Source organism: Clavelina lepadiformis, chromosome 2, assembly GCF_947623445.1.
Source record: "Clavelina lepadiformis chromosome 2, kaClaLepa1.1, whole genome shotgun sequence".
NCBI classification, from domain to species: Eukaryota; Metazoa; Chordata; class Ascidiacea; order Aplousobranchia; family Clavelinidae; genus Clavelina; species Clavelina lepadiformis.
In genome coordinates, this window is record NC_135241.1 from 9,231,489 (window position 1) to 9,249,116 (window position 17,628).

A 17,628-nucleotide genomic window follows, 5' to 3' on the forward strand; every position below is an offset into this window, starting at 1 on the left:
TTTTTCACTCTGGAGAAGGGTAGCACTTGTGACTTGTTACACAACCTGCAGAAATTGAAAGAGAAGAATTTGCTTTTAACTATGTTTGGTTTCTGTGCTGACAGAAAAGTATACGCAACCTTACCGTATGGAGTTAACTAAACAGCCACCTACGGCTACATTGGTGACCCGCGCAAAGCTCTATTTTCATGTTTATCATCAATCTCAGTCAAGTGGATTGCAACAACTAACCGCCAACTGTTTCGTCGAAATCGGTATGCCTCGCTGTTAACTTGACGGTTTTGCCTTCTATTACGATCCACTCCGGCAGCAACGTTGCCTCGCCGTTTTTTTCTTTGGTCATTTCAATACAGTCTCACAACAGCCGACAGCGTTTCACTGATTCTGTACTCTATCACGTCGCCTTGAACAAGTCGACGATTCCCACTGGTTATCGCTCGGACAATTTAACACAACAAATGTATTTTTATCCAGAACGTTTGGGTAGCTTGTCAAAAAATGACGACGATCGTGTAAGTAATTAATGTTTGTTTTTATGCTCACGCAAATGCGCGTAGGTTGTCAATTTCGTTTCCCACCAATCAGTGTACTGTATCGGAGTGAGTGTATCCACGTTGTAGCCTACATATATTGCTTGTGTAGGTTTTCGCATGCGCAACTTGTAGCATTCTTTTATTGATTACTTGTCTACTTTTTGGTATTTAAACGTGCATGTCAAGGTGTTTCGACATTTGCAATCATTTCTTTTACGTTCGACAGCTTTCTTACCGCATTACGATTACTGGTTATACAAGTTGGAATTTGTCTTTAACTCTATTTGATTTTTGTGTTGACGTATAAGAATACGTGACCTTACCAAATAGAGTCAACTAAACAGCCACGTATGGTTACAATTGAAATGATAATTGATTGAACTCTTGAAGTCAGCAAAAAATTGAGGATATCTGGTAATCCAAATGTCGACCTACAAATCCCATTATACCAATTATCAAATTTACATATATAACAACTACTGCTGAACGCCACCACATGGTATTACAAATGGGGATTCACCAAATAAAAACTTGGATCTTGAGCACAGGAAATTTAATCAGCCGTGATGACTATTAAAGGAAAATCTAAATTTTACAAAACTGCGCGAAGTTTTAGTTTAAAGAGTTAATTAATTTATCACTTCCAAACACAACCTTTTTCTGTAATCCTGCGTAACTTTATGAAATATGCTATGTTACATCTTTTTGTAATTAATTTCTAGGATCCGCCCTTTTCCAGCCTCCCTCGACCTTAAACACCTCCTCTCGGCCTATCTGGTATTTAACAGTAAATTGCAGCTGCCTGTCTTCACTCATGTTGTCATCAGTGCAAGAGTGAAAGACTCGATATAGGCTTAGTAGCATTGTAAAGACACGCCGCAGTAAGTTAGCTTAGGTTAAGTGATGCTGGGGTGTCTATTGACGGGTGGTACTGAATGCAAGAAATGTGTGCTAGGGACTGATGGTTAATATAATTCTACCACAAAATCAGACTAGCTTATTTTAACTAAAATCGCACGGTCATCGCATTACATAGACCTAACCTGTCCTACTCCTTCATAACTTTTCTTCGTGTTTTTGTTGGAGCTTTTATTTTTACCTTAACATGTTTGGGTTTATACAGGTGGTTTTGCTAACCTTTCATCGTTGTAGCACCACTGCAGCCACTGTAATTTAGTTTTTACACGTTTAAGCTCTCAGCCACCATCTTTCCACAGTGGAAACAACGGCAATTGCACCCTCGAAATATTTCAAGACTGAATTGGTGCACCGAAAACGAGGGAGGGCTTTGTGTTTAAGCAATTGTTTATTGCAGACTGCAAAATAAACCATTTTACACACCGTTCTTATACTCGTCCTGCACCAGGGTGCCTTCTGCTGGACTGCAGAGTATAGTAGTTTTCACTAGATCTCAGGAGCGTAGGAGTATGGCAGTTTTTGCCGAGATCTTGAGGGTGCAGAAGCAAAATTCCCGTGTCCAAGGAATCACCCGGTGTGCAGTGCAACTCGTGGCCTTAGGCTGCTTGATGTCTGTGCAGACAAGGTGCCGTCCTATATGATAGTAATTGGGGAAAAATTTGGTGTTCCTGTTTTTTTTTATTTGGAGATATCTGTTTTAAACACTAATTTTACTGGTTGTTTTTAACCAGCAAAATAAACTGTAAGAAGTAGGCGCCAAAATTATTTTAACTACTGAGGCTGTCATTATGGTCTTTTTTTGTTTAAGCAAGTGCAATTAGCAGTGGCCATGGTTTCAATACATTGCTTAAAACTGTGCAAGGTGTTAACTAGGCTATGCGGTACTGCTATGGAAGAGTAGTGCAGCCACAAGGCCCAGAACCCATTGGTCACTACATAATTGATATAACCTATGCTATGTTGTTTTAAAATTACTTAATTATACATTACTTTATACACCAGTAACCTAATCAGTTGTAATAGTTCAATAAATTATGCACCTCAGTATAGATTTCATTTAAAAATGGCTATACTTACACCATTATACTTTCTGTTGAAAAATTCCAAATCAGTGAAAAAATCAATTACTCCTGGTCTTCTTTCAAGTATTTTTATGAGCTTGTTGTTTGTGCTAACGCGCAAAGTACAACCAGTATGTCAATATCTGCCTAACCAGGATGGCATCAAATGTAAATTTGAATGGGTAAGTTGCTTTGCCACATATCTTGACAATAGAGATGTACCGATGCTAACTGCCCGGTGCATTGGCATCGCTTTTTTTTGCTGATGCATTGCTCGATGTTTTGTACAACCTTTGATTTTTTTCTGGAAATGCTTCTCTACCTTTTATTAGCTCGTTTAACCAAGAACGTTTATGCGTATCGAAGTAAAATCTCTTAAACTTTTAACGAAAAAGGACTACACTTTACATGCATTTATTGCATAGGTCTACACATCACAGACAGTAGACTGAAAGCAGCCTGTCACTTTAAACACGTGTTATTATCAAAAGCGTACAGGGTTTTTCTTTGGCAGCTTCTAAAAAATTTAAAAAATAAACTGCAATTTATTAAAAATTAACTGGTAAACGCTAATTTTCTGCTGTAGTTGCAGTAATGTAAATATTGAGACACTGTTGAAGAATTTTAAGAGACTGTTTCGGTGTCTGAAAACACCTTAACAAAATGCCGTGTGCATCCGTATAAATACAAGTTTACAACAGCAAAGGTGGCAAGTTAGCTGTCAAGGTTTAAAAAACCTAAAAATCATATATTATATTAAAGCAGCATGCAAGAAAAATACTACATCGCATTAACTGCTGTTTCTGTAAATGGTCACAAACTTCGGCATCAATAGAAGCTGACATTGGTACATCTATACTTGATAACATAAATAACTTCATTGTTTTTTAAATGTATGCTTTATTAGACAAGGCTTACTGTCTAATGTAATTAAAGGCTATTTCAATTATTCATGTCTTTTGTAGTTTGTCATTTATTTTAATAGTTGACGAAAATAATTATTGAAAGTTGATGATGTTGTAAACTGTGTTAAACATAGTATTTTAAAAAGGGCAAGAAATATGGTAATAAACTTAACCTTTAGAGTGCTGTCGTATATTCTGCCTTTTTTGTTGTAAAATCAGTATTGCAAAATTAAATTTTTTCAGAGAGAGGTGGAGATGTTCATTTTTTATCTTTGTTTGATGGTACTGAAAAATCGGACTGCTGTTTCAGTGCAACAGATGATTACCAGCAGTCTTACATATTCAAAATTGGCAAATGCAGTTCTATTCTATCGTGTTGATCCAAGACTTGGCATAGCTTATTCTTTCTTGTGCCTTGGTGTGTATATACTTACAGTACAATTAACTTGGTATTATCAATTTTCACATAAGAAAATGTATGCAATATTCTACCAAAAACCTTTTATGGGTTTATTTTGTATTGTATAATTTTGTTACCTCATGCAAATTGTCTTGTTCAGTGCGCATTTATATATTTCCTGAAAATTTTGTTGATGGTCCTGAGGAAATAATTTACTTCAGTGATAAGACTTTGGAGGTATGAGTTATTGATTTTATTGAAGTATGTTCAATAGCTAGTCAATATATTGATTGTGTATATAAATTACCGATTTTCTATTGAAGGTCTTTTTAAGCAGGGGCTCTTAATCTTTTTACACTTACTTACTCCCTCTCAACTGTCCAACAACAATTTCACCTCCAAACAAACACACGCTAACATTGTTGTAAGGTTATATGTAGCCGACAAATATAAATTTGGGTACTCATGCAAACCGTTGGTTTGCAAAAATTTTGTCACTACTTTTAATGCCATAATTACTTAGTTCATTTTATACTTCCAGTTTGTTTTTTAACTGTAAATGCTATTCGTATTTACTAAATTAGTAACTTACCCATCAAATAAATGAGTTGTACATCTTGGTGGTAAGTTTACCCAGAGAAGAGAAACCCTTAGTGTTTTATTAGGTGTAAAACTTCAAATAGCTCCAGTTCAAAGGATTTGCAAGAGTTGTTTGTATCATGAATGTAGGAAACACTTGCCGAAGATCGAAGGGTCTCGTGGATGATTGCATTTTATACCACGTGGTCTCCACCATGTCATGCAGTCATGCCCGCATTTGCATGTCTTTCCAATGAATACGCTACAGATTTCTTTCGATTTGGAAAAGTTGATGTTGGGAAATATCCCAAAGCTGCTGAAAGGTAATTGGTTGCCATTAAAATAAAGTGCAGACTATCTTAAATCTTGTATGGTCTTGTTTGCTTCACTATCAACATGTCTGTAGCTACATTTTTGTGGTGCTTCTCAGCAACCTCAATATTTGCAAGTTATGTTTACACAAGACACGTTTCATAGTCACCAAGCTCAGTTGGTTTGTTAGGTACACAGTATTGGTCATACAGTGGCCACTATATTGTAACCATGTCAACGCCATAATTCGTTGTGTGGTAACCCTTTTCCATTAGCAATAATTATAAGTGTAAATCTTTCATGTGAGACATTATCAGGATCCAGGGAAATTGCATGTACAAGTACATGATAGGCTTAAACATAAATGCTTCGGCAGCCGGTTTCCTTGGAATTGCACCACCCATATTACGTTTATATACGGCTTTGGTACGGTATACGGTAGTTACTACTAAACCAGATAAAAAAGTTAATCATAGGCAGCCTGTGTCCACCGCCTGCAGAGCAAAAGCACTCCTGTCTGATTTGATTTGTCCACGCTCTACAAGTCTACACGAACCACATAAAAATTATATATGCGGTTGCAATACCTTGATGTTACTTCAGCTGTGTCCAGTCAATGGGCTATAAGCACGGCTTGTTAAACGTAACTTAGTGCAATACATGCTATGGCCATCTGTTGTGGGCAGTATATCATTTGTAATGCTACCTATATTGTCTTCAGGTATGGAATAAGTACTTCTACCTTGTCGCAACAGCTACCTACAGTAATCATTTTTGAGGATGGGAAACCAGTTGATTGGCGACCAATGATTGGCCACAACAAAAAACTTTTGAAATATGTTTTTTCTGAGGTAAAGATTAATTTATGTCATATGCTTAGTGTTATCTTCAAAATAAAAGCAAGCCATGATTGTGTAATATGCAATACCATAGGAAAATATGACACGGGATTTCAACTTGAATAAGTTGTATGAAGATTCTTTAAGTAAATGCAAGAAGTCAAAGAAAAAAGCCAACAAGAAAATCGATTAGCTTCTATGGGCCTATCGCAATTTTATGTCTTAACGTATTTACATAAAATCATGTGTGTTGTTGTTTTGTTTGTACGGCTTATTTTACCAAGCTATTAAAACAATTTTTCAGTGTACTTGTTTGCGCAAAACAGAGCAAAGCCGTCCAAAGCAGTGAAAATATTTATGAAAATTATCTCTTTTTCGATAGTTAAAAGGTTACGTAATTATGAGTTTCTGCGCTTACAAAAAAAGTATATGAGCATTTAGTGCACCGAAGGGACAGAGAGAACAGGAATTAAATGATAACATGAAAGTTTATATAAAGCGTTAGCATTATGTACAACGATTTGAACTAATACTGCACGAAAATGCGAAGCAACAGCAAGGACTATATTTGAAGCTAAAAGCTCGAACATCGGGTTTTCATACCACTGCGGTCTACTGAAATGGGCTCTTTTCGAAACATAGCGTAAAGTATGTCATCGGTGTGAAGCCCAACGTTTTTTATCTTCATGGTCTGCAAACCTCTTCGTTTAGTTTGCGATTAAAATCGTCTAAATCATTCCAATCTCCGACTTCGTACAGGTCATTAGCATCGTCCACCATACTTCGTATTGTTTCCTTGCAACCAGGGTTGTGGTCGAAACCATCAATTCCCAAAACAGAAAGCTAAAATGAGGTAATAATTTTGAACTCAGTCCGACATTCTACATCCACAAGAAATTTAAATTCGAATTCAACAGCGCACACTCAAGCTATCACCTTAATTCCACGTTTCTTGATGGTACGTAGGCCCTTTTTCAAGAAATACCCATTTGAAGTCCTGCATCCGTCTGTTACGATCAGAATTTCGTGATTTATGTTGTCATCATATCCTGGAAAACTGCGCATGCCTGTCAACATTAAAATCCAACTTTATTCTGCTTGAATTTTGTATTCCTCGAGTGGAAATGCTCAAGAATTAAGTCGAGCACAACAAATTAACTCGAGTAAAATAACACCATTTTGAGCTATTGCAAGTTGGACTAGATTGAATTTTGGTGAGTAAGTTCTCAATATAGGCTGCAGTAAATTGAGTTTAATGGGTCCTATTGATTAGGACAAATCATGGAATATTTCTCAATATATCGTGTTGCAACTCTTGTAACTGACCTTCTGATTGCTGAAACATCCATGCGTTGGCTTCAATAAGAGCCTGTCCAATTTTAGATCGATGACCACCGTGATAAATAGCTTTACTCATCGCATCAGTCATGTCGTCTGCATTTTCGTAGGTATCAAAATCGAACTGCGTGCGCGACCATCGAGCAAAAGACATCATAGCGATTTGAGTTGCTTGGCTACCGATTCCACCATTGACATTTTTTGCAATCGCCTTAAAAAGGAAATAAAGATGCATTTTCATTAAGTTATAATTATTTCTTTACGTATAAATAGACCTAAGTCAGAACTCTAGCAAATATTTTCTACCTCAGGCAAAAAAGTCAATTAAAAGATACCTTGAAATTATTCTTGATTTTATCAAAATTTATCCATCCTATACTGCCAGATTCGTCTCCTAGTACGAGTAAATCACGCATGCGTGGTCGACCTCCATATCCCAGGAAGTTTCTTGTGAAACGGCAAAGAACTTCATCGCTAAGAATTTCAACAGATGGGGCCACATCAGGAGGAGTAGGTTCTTGACAATCTAAACGAACGACAGATTAAGTTCAACCATTTTAGGCTGAGAAATTATTATATACCGCCCTACAATAAGAACTTACTTTCAGTTTCAGTTTGTAAGGATGGGCACTGGGATCCTGTGCCTAATTGTTCTTTTGATATAACTTGGGTCCTTGACCGCTTACTGTCTTCACAATCACTCCAATCACCCCATTCAAGGACACAGTCAGCACAAGCTGCAAATAGAATTTTCTTGTAGTCAGCAACACAGAATCGCCATTCGCTATTAGCCTATTAATAAAGTTCTTTTTTACGTTTGCTTTCCGTCCTGACGTCCGGGCAAACTTTTCCAACACCAAATGGTTGTGTCCTAACATATTCCAGCCTTGTCATAACACCTCCTGCGCATTCTCCGAAGTCTCCCCATGCCATTTCACAATTCACACAGACTGAAACAGATTAGTTACTGACTTGAAGCGATAAACCAATCACATACTACCATTAATTTCGATTAAATATTGAAGCTAATGTTACAACAATTACAAGCAAGTAACTTTTTATTTACCTTCTGTCTTCGAATTCAAGTTAGGACAAGCATTTCCTGCTCCTTCAGCCGCTACAGCAATGTATTGAGATCTTATTCTTTCGTTGTCCTTGCATTCGCTCCAATCGCCCCATGCCAGTTCACAATGTATGCATACTACAAACAAAGTACAGTTAAATAAATCAAGGAGTCAAGAAAATGCTTAAGTCAACATACTACTAGTATGTCAAGTGTTTGCAAAATTTATAAAGTATTTTGCTGACTTTCGCTATCAGGTAGCAATTCTGGACATTCAGCTCCAGCTCCTTCCTTTTCTACACGTATGTACTGGAAGCGTACTCTAGTGCCTTCTTCACATGCACTCCAATCAGCCCAAGCGAGTTCACAATCAATGCACACTAAAATAAAAATGTCATGGTTTATTTCTATAGTCTCGATCCGCATAAATTAATTAATTTGAAATAATATTAAGCGTGATGAACGTTTGGATATCTCCGAACTGTAATTACACACGTGAAAAAAACGAGTAAGCTACTTGGATGACATAAAATTTTACCCTTTCTGACGTTAATGGCAAATTATTATGCACGAGCAGAACATAGATCATTCCACAAATTTCATTTTTTTATGTTTCAAACTAAGAGAAAAGCTATGGCTTGTTGTTAAAAAATTCCACTTAAGCTACTAAAATAACAAAACACCTTCCGATTCAAACGAAAGGGGTGGGCACTGTTCGCCACCACCTTCGGCCGGTTTCATAACAATTTCTTCCCGGCTTCTTTCACCGTCAGCGCATTCTGACCAGTCGGACCAGCCAACAAGGCAATTTGAGCAATCTGAAATTAACCCACTTAACTGTAATACTGTAGTATAAAACTTAACAAGTTTTACTTCATGAAAAGTTGAGCCTGAATAAAAAAAATGGGAAAAGCAAAAAAGCAGAAAATTGGCATACTGTTACCTAAATAGCTAAAAATAAGCTAAATATCATACGTTACATAATGAATGATTTTTGTTATAGATTTTTTACCAGTCAATTGGCTATCCAGCAGCGGGCATGGCTTTCCGGCTCCTACCGGGTCAACAGCAATATATTGGCTTCTCCTTCTTTCACCATTTTCACACTGTCCCCAGTCATTCCACTCGACTTGGCAGTCAATGCACTCTAAGTCAACAACAAACATTTTAACGCAAGAAAACGACAAAAACCAAAGCACGTAAAAACAATCGAACATGACATTTTCGGAAGATATGAGTAAAATAACAAAACTATCTAGACGGCGGGGAAAATTATACATCCAACTTCCAACATACAGGAAGGGAGAAAAGAAAAGTGCACTTAACAAGTTATTAAATGAATTTATTATATGTATAATAACACCCTACTCGAATTCGCAGAACGTTATACCATAGTCATGAATTTAATTCTATGTAACTAAGTTGTGCTTGGCCAAATTATCTTGTAAAATATATAGCTTAAAACCATTTGAACAGAAGCATTATTTTTTGAAATATATGCTACGATAATTAATCAGCAAAACGTTTCACTTCTGCAGTATAAGAGGAAGTTCAGCTTTTGAATACGTTCCTTTAAAAAAAGCATTTAAAGTTGGGCGTTGTTGTGCCAGACAATTTATCGATATTCTGTGAATTGCATGTTTATACCTTCTTCTTCCATTCCCAATTCTGGGCATGGTTCTCCCGCCCCGACTGAATCTTCTAAAATAATTTGTTTCCTGGAGCGCTTTCCGTTACTGCAGCTAGTCCATTCTTCCCAAATGACCTCGCAATCAAAGCAATCTGTGTTTTTAAAGCAGCAATGTAATTAATTAGAAACTAACTACTGTATAGTTGTAGTTCTATAGTGAATACCACATAAATCATATACAAAAGCCAAAGGAAAAAAACAATTTATATCAGAAACACAAACAAAAAATCTTCTATCGATATATGCACATGCAATAGTTATATTCTTATTCTAAAGTGTCTCTTTTTGTGTTTCTGCTTATGGGATCTTTTACTCAAAAGCTATGGAAAACTCGTCACTAAAAACTTGTGTTCCAGCTTTTACAACAGCGTCAAACTTCATTTAGCAAAACGGCACACTTGACACAGCCTGATAAGTCGTAAAATCGAAATATTAATTTCTTAAATTTCAAGATACTACAATTTAGCATACCTTCGACTGCCGTCTGCAAAGATGGACAAGGAGAACCAGCACCAACAGAATCGACCGAAACGAACTGAGTTCTAGTTCGTTCATAATCAGAACATTCTGTCCATTCTGTCCATTCCACTTGACAGTCGATGCAAACTGTGTAAATTTTTATTAAAAATAAAAACTGTAAAACAGAGTATCAAAAGTAAATTTAAAATAAAGGAGCATGCGATCACACGGTCTTCCTGGCAGCTGTGAGTCAGCTGAAGGTTAATGAAACTTTGCTTCAAAACATATTCTCCAACCTTCCGTTTGGTCATCTAGAGGAGGACATTCATCACCAGCTCCTACTGGCTCAACTTGGACAAATTGATGTCTTTCCCGTCTTCCGTCAGAGCATTCACTCCAAGCATCCCAAGCTAATACGCAATCTATGCAGTCTTCGGTTTGAACGGAAAGTTCTGGACATGCTCTTCCGCCTTCATCTGGTTCCACGCTGATAATTTGTGACTTTCTTCTGACATTATTTGTACATTCGCTCCATTCCCCCCAAATAACTTCGCAGTTGACGCACCCTTTGTAAACACATTATGAAATTATCCTTACGAAATGATTTTCATAATTGAAAATATATACCACAGACAAACCTAAAATCGACAATGGTTTACAAAACTGATTCACATACTTTCAACTTGTCTGGTAATGTTTGCTGGGCAGGGTTTTCCAGCGCCCACTGCAGGTGATTGTACGTATTGTGATCGTGTTTTCCTTCCCTTGTCGGAACACTCACCCCAATCACCCCATGCCATAATGCAATCAGCGCATTCTAAGCAAGAAACACGAGTTCAAGGAAGAACAAAAACTTACATTATACATGTAACAAGTGCTAAATCACGTAAATGATCACCCTCGACTTCGGTTTGAAGTTCAGCGCATGCTTCTCCACTCCCAATTGGCTCTGTTGCAACAAACTGGCTGCGAATCCTTTCACCGTTAGCACATTCACTCCAATCGCCCCAGTCAAGTATACAGTCTATGCAAACTTCAACGTCTGTAGTAAGCTTTGGACACGGTTCGCCAGCTCCGACTTGGTCTACCAGAATAATTTCAGACCTTGACCTCTCACCATTGGAACATGCAGACCAGACACCCCAAGCCACTTCACAGTCGAGGCATCCTAAAAAAGCACAAAATTTAACAAGGAAATCAAGATATTTATAGTAAGTAGACTCCATATGGTTACCGGTCAAACAAGCCACGGCATTTTGTTTACATTAGAATAAACTGACGTTTAGTGAAGTATGAAAGTAGAGTAAAATCTTAAGACAACAAGACTTAAGTAACTAGATGAACACACCTTCTTCTTCGCGTTGAGCTTCGCCACATTTTTCTCCTGCTCCTACAGCCTCGACTGACACATACTGCATTCTAAACCGAATGCCAGCATCGCATTCACTCCAATCACCCCATGTCAACTGACAATCAATACACTGTTCTTCTTCAGTTTGTAGATTGGGACAGGGATCGCCCTTACCAACTTGGAAAACTCGTACAATCTGCGCTCTTGAACGAAGTCCATTAGCACATTCGCCCCACTCGTTCCAAGTCACTTCGCAGTGAACACAATCTGCGAAGTCAAACGTGTATGTTATGTAATCTACATTCTGTATGTGCCAAGGCGGATGGCATGAAGTTATCGATTAATTTTCTTAGTTGAATTCAGGACTGCGTTAAAATTGCTCCTATACTTCATCGATCACCGCTCATGGTTTGTAGCTTCTGATTTATTTAAACACTTACCTTCGCGCTGCGTTTGAAGTTTGCTGCATTCTTTTCCTGCTCCGACAGATGGAACGGCAACAATTTGGTTTCTACTCCTTTCACCATCAGCGCATTCACTCCAGTCACTCCATTCAAGGACGCAGTCAATGCAGTCCTCAGTCTCGGTTTCTAGTCGTGGACATGCTTGACCAGCTCCAACTTGGTCTACAATTATATATTGCTCCCTGGACCTTTGGTTGCTTGAGCACTCGCTCCATGTTTTCCATCCAACCACGCAATCAACAGGTACTGTGCAAAGGTATAAATATGTTGAAACAGCAAGCTAGTTGAAGTTAAAGCGCCAAAGGTTATATGAGACTTGAACTGAGTCGCCTATTAACTGAAACGTGCCTGAAACGCATGTGTCGTACTTAGCTCGCAGACAGGCGGTCGTGCACTCCACTCTCGATTCCCGCACGTGGTTGAAGGCTCGCCCAGCAATTCGTAACCGTCGTCACATTCGAAAGTACAAAAGGATTCATACTGATTGTCGTTAGTGCAAAAAACTTCCCCGTTAAGAAAATCGCTTTCTTCCAAATTGGGCAGGCATATGATATCTAAACAGCAAAGGCCATGGCTTATGAAATACGTACCATTTTTCAAAGTCAACGGACTTTTTCTGTAATACTAATTTCAAATCTTATCGAATCATCTTTTTTATTATTCACCTCTACAAAACGGTATACTATCTGTCCATGCCCCATCGTCTTGGCAGACAACGGTTTCTGATCCATCCAGATATTTTCCATCGTCGCATGAGAATATGCATTCAGAGTCAATGCTATTGTCAGCGCTACATTCTATGTTTCCGTTTTCTGGTGATCTGAGTTGCTCGCAATGATCAGGCGACTCTAGTAAAAGTGAAAAGGTTAAAACAATTACAAAGCATAATAGTATAGCTTACTGATACAATAATTTACTTTACATGATGTGGTTATTTTGCATTAACTTTAGTTTCAGGTATTTCCGTTTAAAAGGACGCGTTAGTATGTCATATTATAGTATGTCATATTTCATTAGTTGGTTATTTTTCCTGAATTCAATTAAGTTTTAACCTGCATCAGGCGGAACCGGTTCATCTGTCCCATCATCCGGGGGAACAGGTTCCTCGGTGTCATCTGGTGGTACGGGCTCACCATTATTATCGCCTCGAGGTCCAGGGGTTGGTTCCACGTCTTCAGGGAACGGTCCCGCTGAAAAATCGTTTTCATTAGAATACAACAATAATACCTCCTATTTCTTGGTGGCTATTTTTTAATGGAGTTCCATATAATTTGTTCTGTCGTCATATGTAACTCAGTTCACAAAAGAAATGCATTACTAATTCAACTTTATTACATTACGATACTTACCTGGTGTAGATTCCTCTTCCTCTACTATTTCTAAAAAAGAAATGATTTCGTTAGCAGTATGGTGTCAATTTGCAAATTTTTATAATGAGAACTTTTTCAAACTCGTTTGCTTTCAAGGTTATAATATTTTGAGACATGAGCATAAACATATACCAGCGGTCAATATTCTGCTTCCTTGAATTGTTTCACTTATTAATTCATTCAAGGCTCGACGTAATTTTTTGGGAGTTGTGTTGGTCAGATCGATGGTCATATACACTCCGGTATTTCTGTCTGGTGCTTCTTCAAATTCACGAACATTCAATTGAATCTGAAATATTTTAATCAAGTCTTAAGTTTGTAAATCTTACGTAAATAAAGACGACTTTTAATGCTTATAACAAAAAAAATCGATCCTGTGATTAAACTTACTATATCTGACTCTTTAATGCGTTTGCCCAAGATGAGATACAAGTTCATCTGTAAAATAAAAATTTAAAATTTGTTTCAAAATGTTCTCCATTAAACGTAAAAAGCTTTATAACTTAAATATAATAAAGATCTTGTAAAGTATAAAGCTTGTCTCTCATCTGCTACACACCTCTTCTTGCACGGCAGCAGTTTCCCTTTCAAATAAACGAGACTCAGGATTATTTAATTTTCGATTAAACTTCTTCTTATACGTAACCAGAACGTTGTATTCAATAACCTCCGGCTGAAATAAATCAGATAATAGTTGTAAATAGTCGTCAGACCAATGAAAAATGCTTTGAACTCTACTAGGCTTAATAAAGTCCAATCGTTTGGCAGAAAAGTGTGCCCATATATCAGTAAGCGACCTCTGCTATACATACCTCTTCCAAAGTGGGTAAAGGTGTTGGTAAGGGAACCTCATCGGCAACGACTTCTGTTAACAAAAACATTTTTCTACAAGCGTACAAGGAGTTTAATCACCAGTTGTATTGATTTAATGGTTACCAGTTTGTATTGATATTTAAGCATAAATCTATAGGTACTAGCTTATTGTAGACTGTTACAATATTTCACCTGAAACCTCAGTAACTTTTTTCCCTTTTATTCGACCAGAATCACTGAAGCGCAACATCACATCACGCAACTCAGCCGAAGTTGGAACTGTGTATTCTCTAAAACCGATTTCAACTACAGCTCTCGTCTCTCGTGCCCTTGCTCCAGAAGCAGGTTCAAAAGATTTCACAAGTATTTCAAAATCATCTTCGATTGATTGCAGTTCATCAGATATGTACGTTGTGAGCTTTCAAAAGAAATGGAATCTCATCAATCAAGTAACAGTGAAACGGTAAATAAAAAGCAATGCGATAAAACATGAATACATCACGGTTAATGTCGTTGGAGACTTTTGTGAATTTCTTCGATGTATCAGAAAGTAACGACTTTTTAAATGCAAGCTTGAAGGTGATCAAAAAAGTTCCTAAAGCACATTCAAACCTTAGAAGTTATAGAGTTGAACAGCAATCACTTAAATGCAGGAATACCGTCATAACAAAGCAATTTCCAGTTAGAAAACATTAGGGGTTGTCCTTTAAGGTTTAATATTAATCATCTTGCGCGATTTATCAACAGCACTCCGTATGTGACACTCACAAACAGTTGTATTTTTTAACAGCGACTAATATTGCAATTGGCAGCACATAGGAAAAAGTGGGGCTAATAGTCACAGGTGTTGGCTGTCACAGGGATTGTCGTATAAGAAAGCATAGTATATTGTTTATTAGTACATGTGTCATTAGTATGTCTTTTTGAATATATAGCTTGGGGCTTGTAATTCGAAATTCGATTTTGAAAGTTTTCTATTTTCTGACTGAAAAGTATATTTTTTAAGGTTTAGTTTTCAACGTAAAATATAAACTTCTTCTTCAACAGAAATTTGTGACTGTTATTTGTAAATGTAACATGTTTTCCAAAATAGAATAAAGTAGAATGGGCTAGAAAGAATGTGTCACACGTTATGATCTGTGGAGAGCGAATAAATTAGTTTAACACCCTCGAATATTGCCTTGTGTGTGTAAATAGCTTAACCAACACGCCTTGCGTCATTATAAAAAGGCATTCCTGTACAGTACATGTTTCGCAAAGTACATGCAGTCATTGATGTTAACGCAAACAATGCAAGAATAGCATTTGTAGCACAGCAAAAATTTTTAACACCAACTCTAGAAAACGCTGATGTAAAAAACACAAGTTAAGATAATTGCTAACGGTTCACTTCAATCTATTATTTACGTACATTTTGTCAAAATGTACTGATTTAGGATATAAAGATTCCACTGTCACTTTTGTCCTTACAATGTTTAATACCCAGGGCTGCGACGGGTTTCCACAATTGGAATCTTTTTTAAATTTCTCCGCCGCCCCGCGTGTCACATAGCCACAGCCATGAAATAAATGGCTTTCAGGAAAGCAAAAGGGTTCCGTTTTATTGAAAACCGCCAAAACGTTAATGAGCAGCGTTTGGGTAAAGATAGTCTTACAGTATTTCACGTAAACATGGAAGTTGGGACTTCCAGCTCCAGTCTTCCCAACATACCCAGATAGGCCCGCTATAACATAGCCTATAGAAGTAGGCTATAGATAAACCTACATACACAGCAGCTCAAGCGGAAAAAGGTTAACAAAAACTATTTCACTTTAGCAAACATGATTTACTTTAAATAAAAGCATTTTCCGATATTTGCGTATTGAAATATAGTTACTTTGCTTAACACTTCAAATGAACTTAAGTAAGTGAAAGCTCGTCAAGTTACTTTTTTAATCCAAAGTTACTTATAAATGTGTTTTTAGACATACATGTACCGACGAAAGCCGTCTACACCGAATTTTTAGTGGGACAGCAAACGAGGTTAAGGATAAAATATAAAACAAAAATTAAAACAAGTTCTGCAAACGTTTTTGCTGACAGGTAAACTTACCTTGTGCCGGTTTATCAATTTCCTGCAAATAAGAAAAATAAAAATGATATTAACTAATAATAACTTATACAAACAACATACAATTTCTAGCAAACAACAGTGCTGGAGACATTGTGTGTTAAAAACCTAAGATCACAACGCTTTCGAAACTCTCATTAAAAATACTGTTATGTGTAAAATAAACAATGTATTAGAATATTAGATGCTTAAATACCAGTCCTGATCCACCGCTACCAAAATCGTTTGTGTCATCATAATCTTCTTCATCTTCATAAATGCTATCATCATACTCGCCGTCGTAATAGTCTGAAAAGTTTCATTTTTACTTTTAAACCCGTAAACAAATCATATTTATGTGGACAAAGCAATTTCTTAGTAAATGCCACGCAATAAGCAACTGACGTGTGTATTTAATGTTATAAATTTATCCGTGCTTTCTGTTAACTGACCAATTAAACGAAATCATGCATTACACATGAGCTAATGGCTATCAGGTAATTGTAACATCACGAGAGCATGTAAAGTAAAAAGTTTTAAATGTATGTAGGCCTACTATAAAAATAGCTTATTTACGAAGATTTTTACTAAAATTTTAACCTTGATTTTTGGGGAAAAGTGTACTTGTACTAGTTTTTGAAAACAGAGCGTCAGCAGCTAACTTGAAATACCGGACTTTTTCCAATTTTGCCAACTTAAAATGATTGCTTGTTTTTCTAAAGCGCAGGATTTTTGTGTGCCGGTTAGGCTACTTCGGGAACCGTGTTAAACAAACGTGATACCATTAAATAAAAGCACATTTCGCCTACTATTACGGTAGTTTACTCAAGTCAGTAAGTTGCGAGATGAAAGATTACCATCAGCATATGAATAATCGTCTTCGGAATATTCATCTTCGGGATATTCTTGGCCGATGACTTGACCACAAAGAAGGAGTATGCAAAGCAACGCTGTCCACATAGTTGTGGCTTTGTAATAACGAAAAACAGAAAGGAATACTGCAAAAAATCCACGCCAAAAAGCTATTCACAGTAACATTTCTACAAAACAGAAGCTGTTATATACTTGCAAACAAAACCAAAATTTCTTAATTTCTTAGAAAATCGCTTGTCTAAACCTGAAAGGACATGACACTGTGTCTGAACACATGGTATTGCAACCTCAGTTCTGGTAATTATCAATCACTCTGAATTTCCCATCGACCAAAAAAAAATTTTGTCTGTGCCTAAAGGCGCTTTTTTATTAAAGGTTTCTCAGGGTAGGCCTTTTTCTAAACCTTTGGGTTTATTTTAATGCATGACTCAGAAAACTGAAGATAATTCCTTTAGTCGCTTTAAAACATCGCTCCTATTCATAATGAGGCGAAACTATAAGCTAGTACAAAGAATACTTTAAAACAAGGCGAAACGGCCAGAATCCAATTAATCTGAAAAAAAAACGAAA

At 36.9% G+C, this 17,628-nt stretch overlaps 2 protein-coding genes across 2 annotated transcripts; one reads left to right on the plus strand and one right to left on the minus strand.

Annotated features, from left to right (window-relative positions):
* The first annotated feature begins 1,355 nt into the window (after positions 1 to 1,355).
* On the plus strand, positions 1,356 to 5,855 carry LOC143445208 (thioredoxin-related transmembrane protein 2-B-like). The gene is made up of 6 exons (XM_076944136.1): positions 1,356 to 2,694; positions 3,661 to 3,835; positions 3,978 to 4,054; positions 4,547 to 4,719; positions 5,430 to 5,559; positions 5,642 to 5,855. Exons 1-6 carry the CDS (start codon positions 2,515 to 2,517, stop codon positions 5,738 to 5,740), a joined length of 834 nt encoding a protein of 277 aa, XP_076800251.1. The 5' UTR covers positions 1,356 to 2,514; the 3' UTR covers positions 5,741 to 5,855.
* On the minus strand, positions 5,603 to 17,242 carry LOC143445207 (uncharacterized). The gene is made up of 30 exons (XM_076944135.1): positions 17,043 to 17,242; positions 16,403 to 16,494; positions 16,189 to 16,210; positions 14,593 to 14,690; positions 14,288 to 14,513; positions 14,095 to 14,147; positions 13,842 to 13,955; positions 13,673 to 13,720; positions 13,415 to 13,571; positions 13,262 to 13,291; positions 12,965 to 13,102; positions 12,578 to 12,760; positions 12,281 to 12,466; positions 11,889 to 12,158; positions 11,446 to 11,715; positions 10,996 to 11,265; positions 10,774 to 10,914; positions 10,394 to 10,663; positions 10,110 to 10,244; positions 9,596 to 9,730; positions 8,961 to 9,095; positions 8,632 to 8,766; positions 8,194 to 8,328; positions 7,952 to 8,086; positions 7,701 to 7,835; positions 7,488 to 7,622; positions 7,221 to 7,411; positions 6,874 to 7,096; positions 6,484 to 6,614; positions 5,603 to 6,390 (listed from the first exon to the last, which is right to left on the minus strand). The coding sequence occupies exons 1-30, from the start codon at positions 17,143 to 17,145 to the stop codon at positions 6,232 to 6,234; spliced, it is 4,455 nt and encodes a 1,484-aa protein (XP_076800250.1). The 5' UTR covers positions 17,146 to 17,242; the 3' UTR covers positions 5,603 to 6,231.
* Positions 17,243 to 17,628: the final 386 nt, after the last annotated feature.

Bases quoted from the DNA above. Each gene is read 5' to 3' on its own strand.
- LOC143445208 (XM_076944136.1), top strand. From the start codon at position 2,515: ATGGCTATACTTACACCATTATACTTTCTGTTGAAAAATTCCAAATCA. The intron at 4,055-4,546 runs GTATGAGTTATT...TCATGAATGTAG, and splicing joins TCAGTGATAAGACTTTGGAG to GAAACACTTGCCGAAGATCG. The intron at 5,560-5,641 runs GTAAAGATTAAT...GCAATACCATAG, and splicing joins TGAAATATGTTTTTTCTGAG to GAAAATATGACACGGGATTT.
- LOC143445207 (XM_076944135.1), bottom strand. From the start codon at position 17,145: ATGTGGACAGCGTTGCTTTGCATACTCCTTCTTTGTGGTCAAGTCATC. The intron at 13,721-13,841 runs GTGTGTAGCAGA...TTTATTTTACAG, and splicing joins CTGCTGCCGTGCAAGAAGAG to ATGAACTTGTATCTCATCTT. The intron at 10,915-10,995 runs GTGATCATTTAC...TTTCTTGCTTAG, and splicing joins ACTTCAAACCGAAGTCGAGG to AATGCGCTGATTGCATTATG.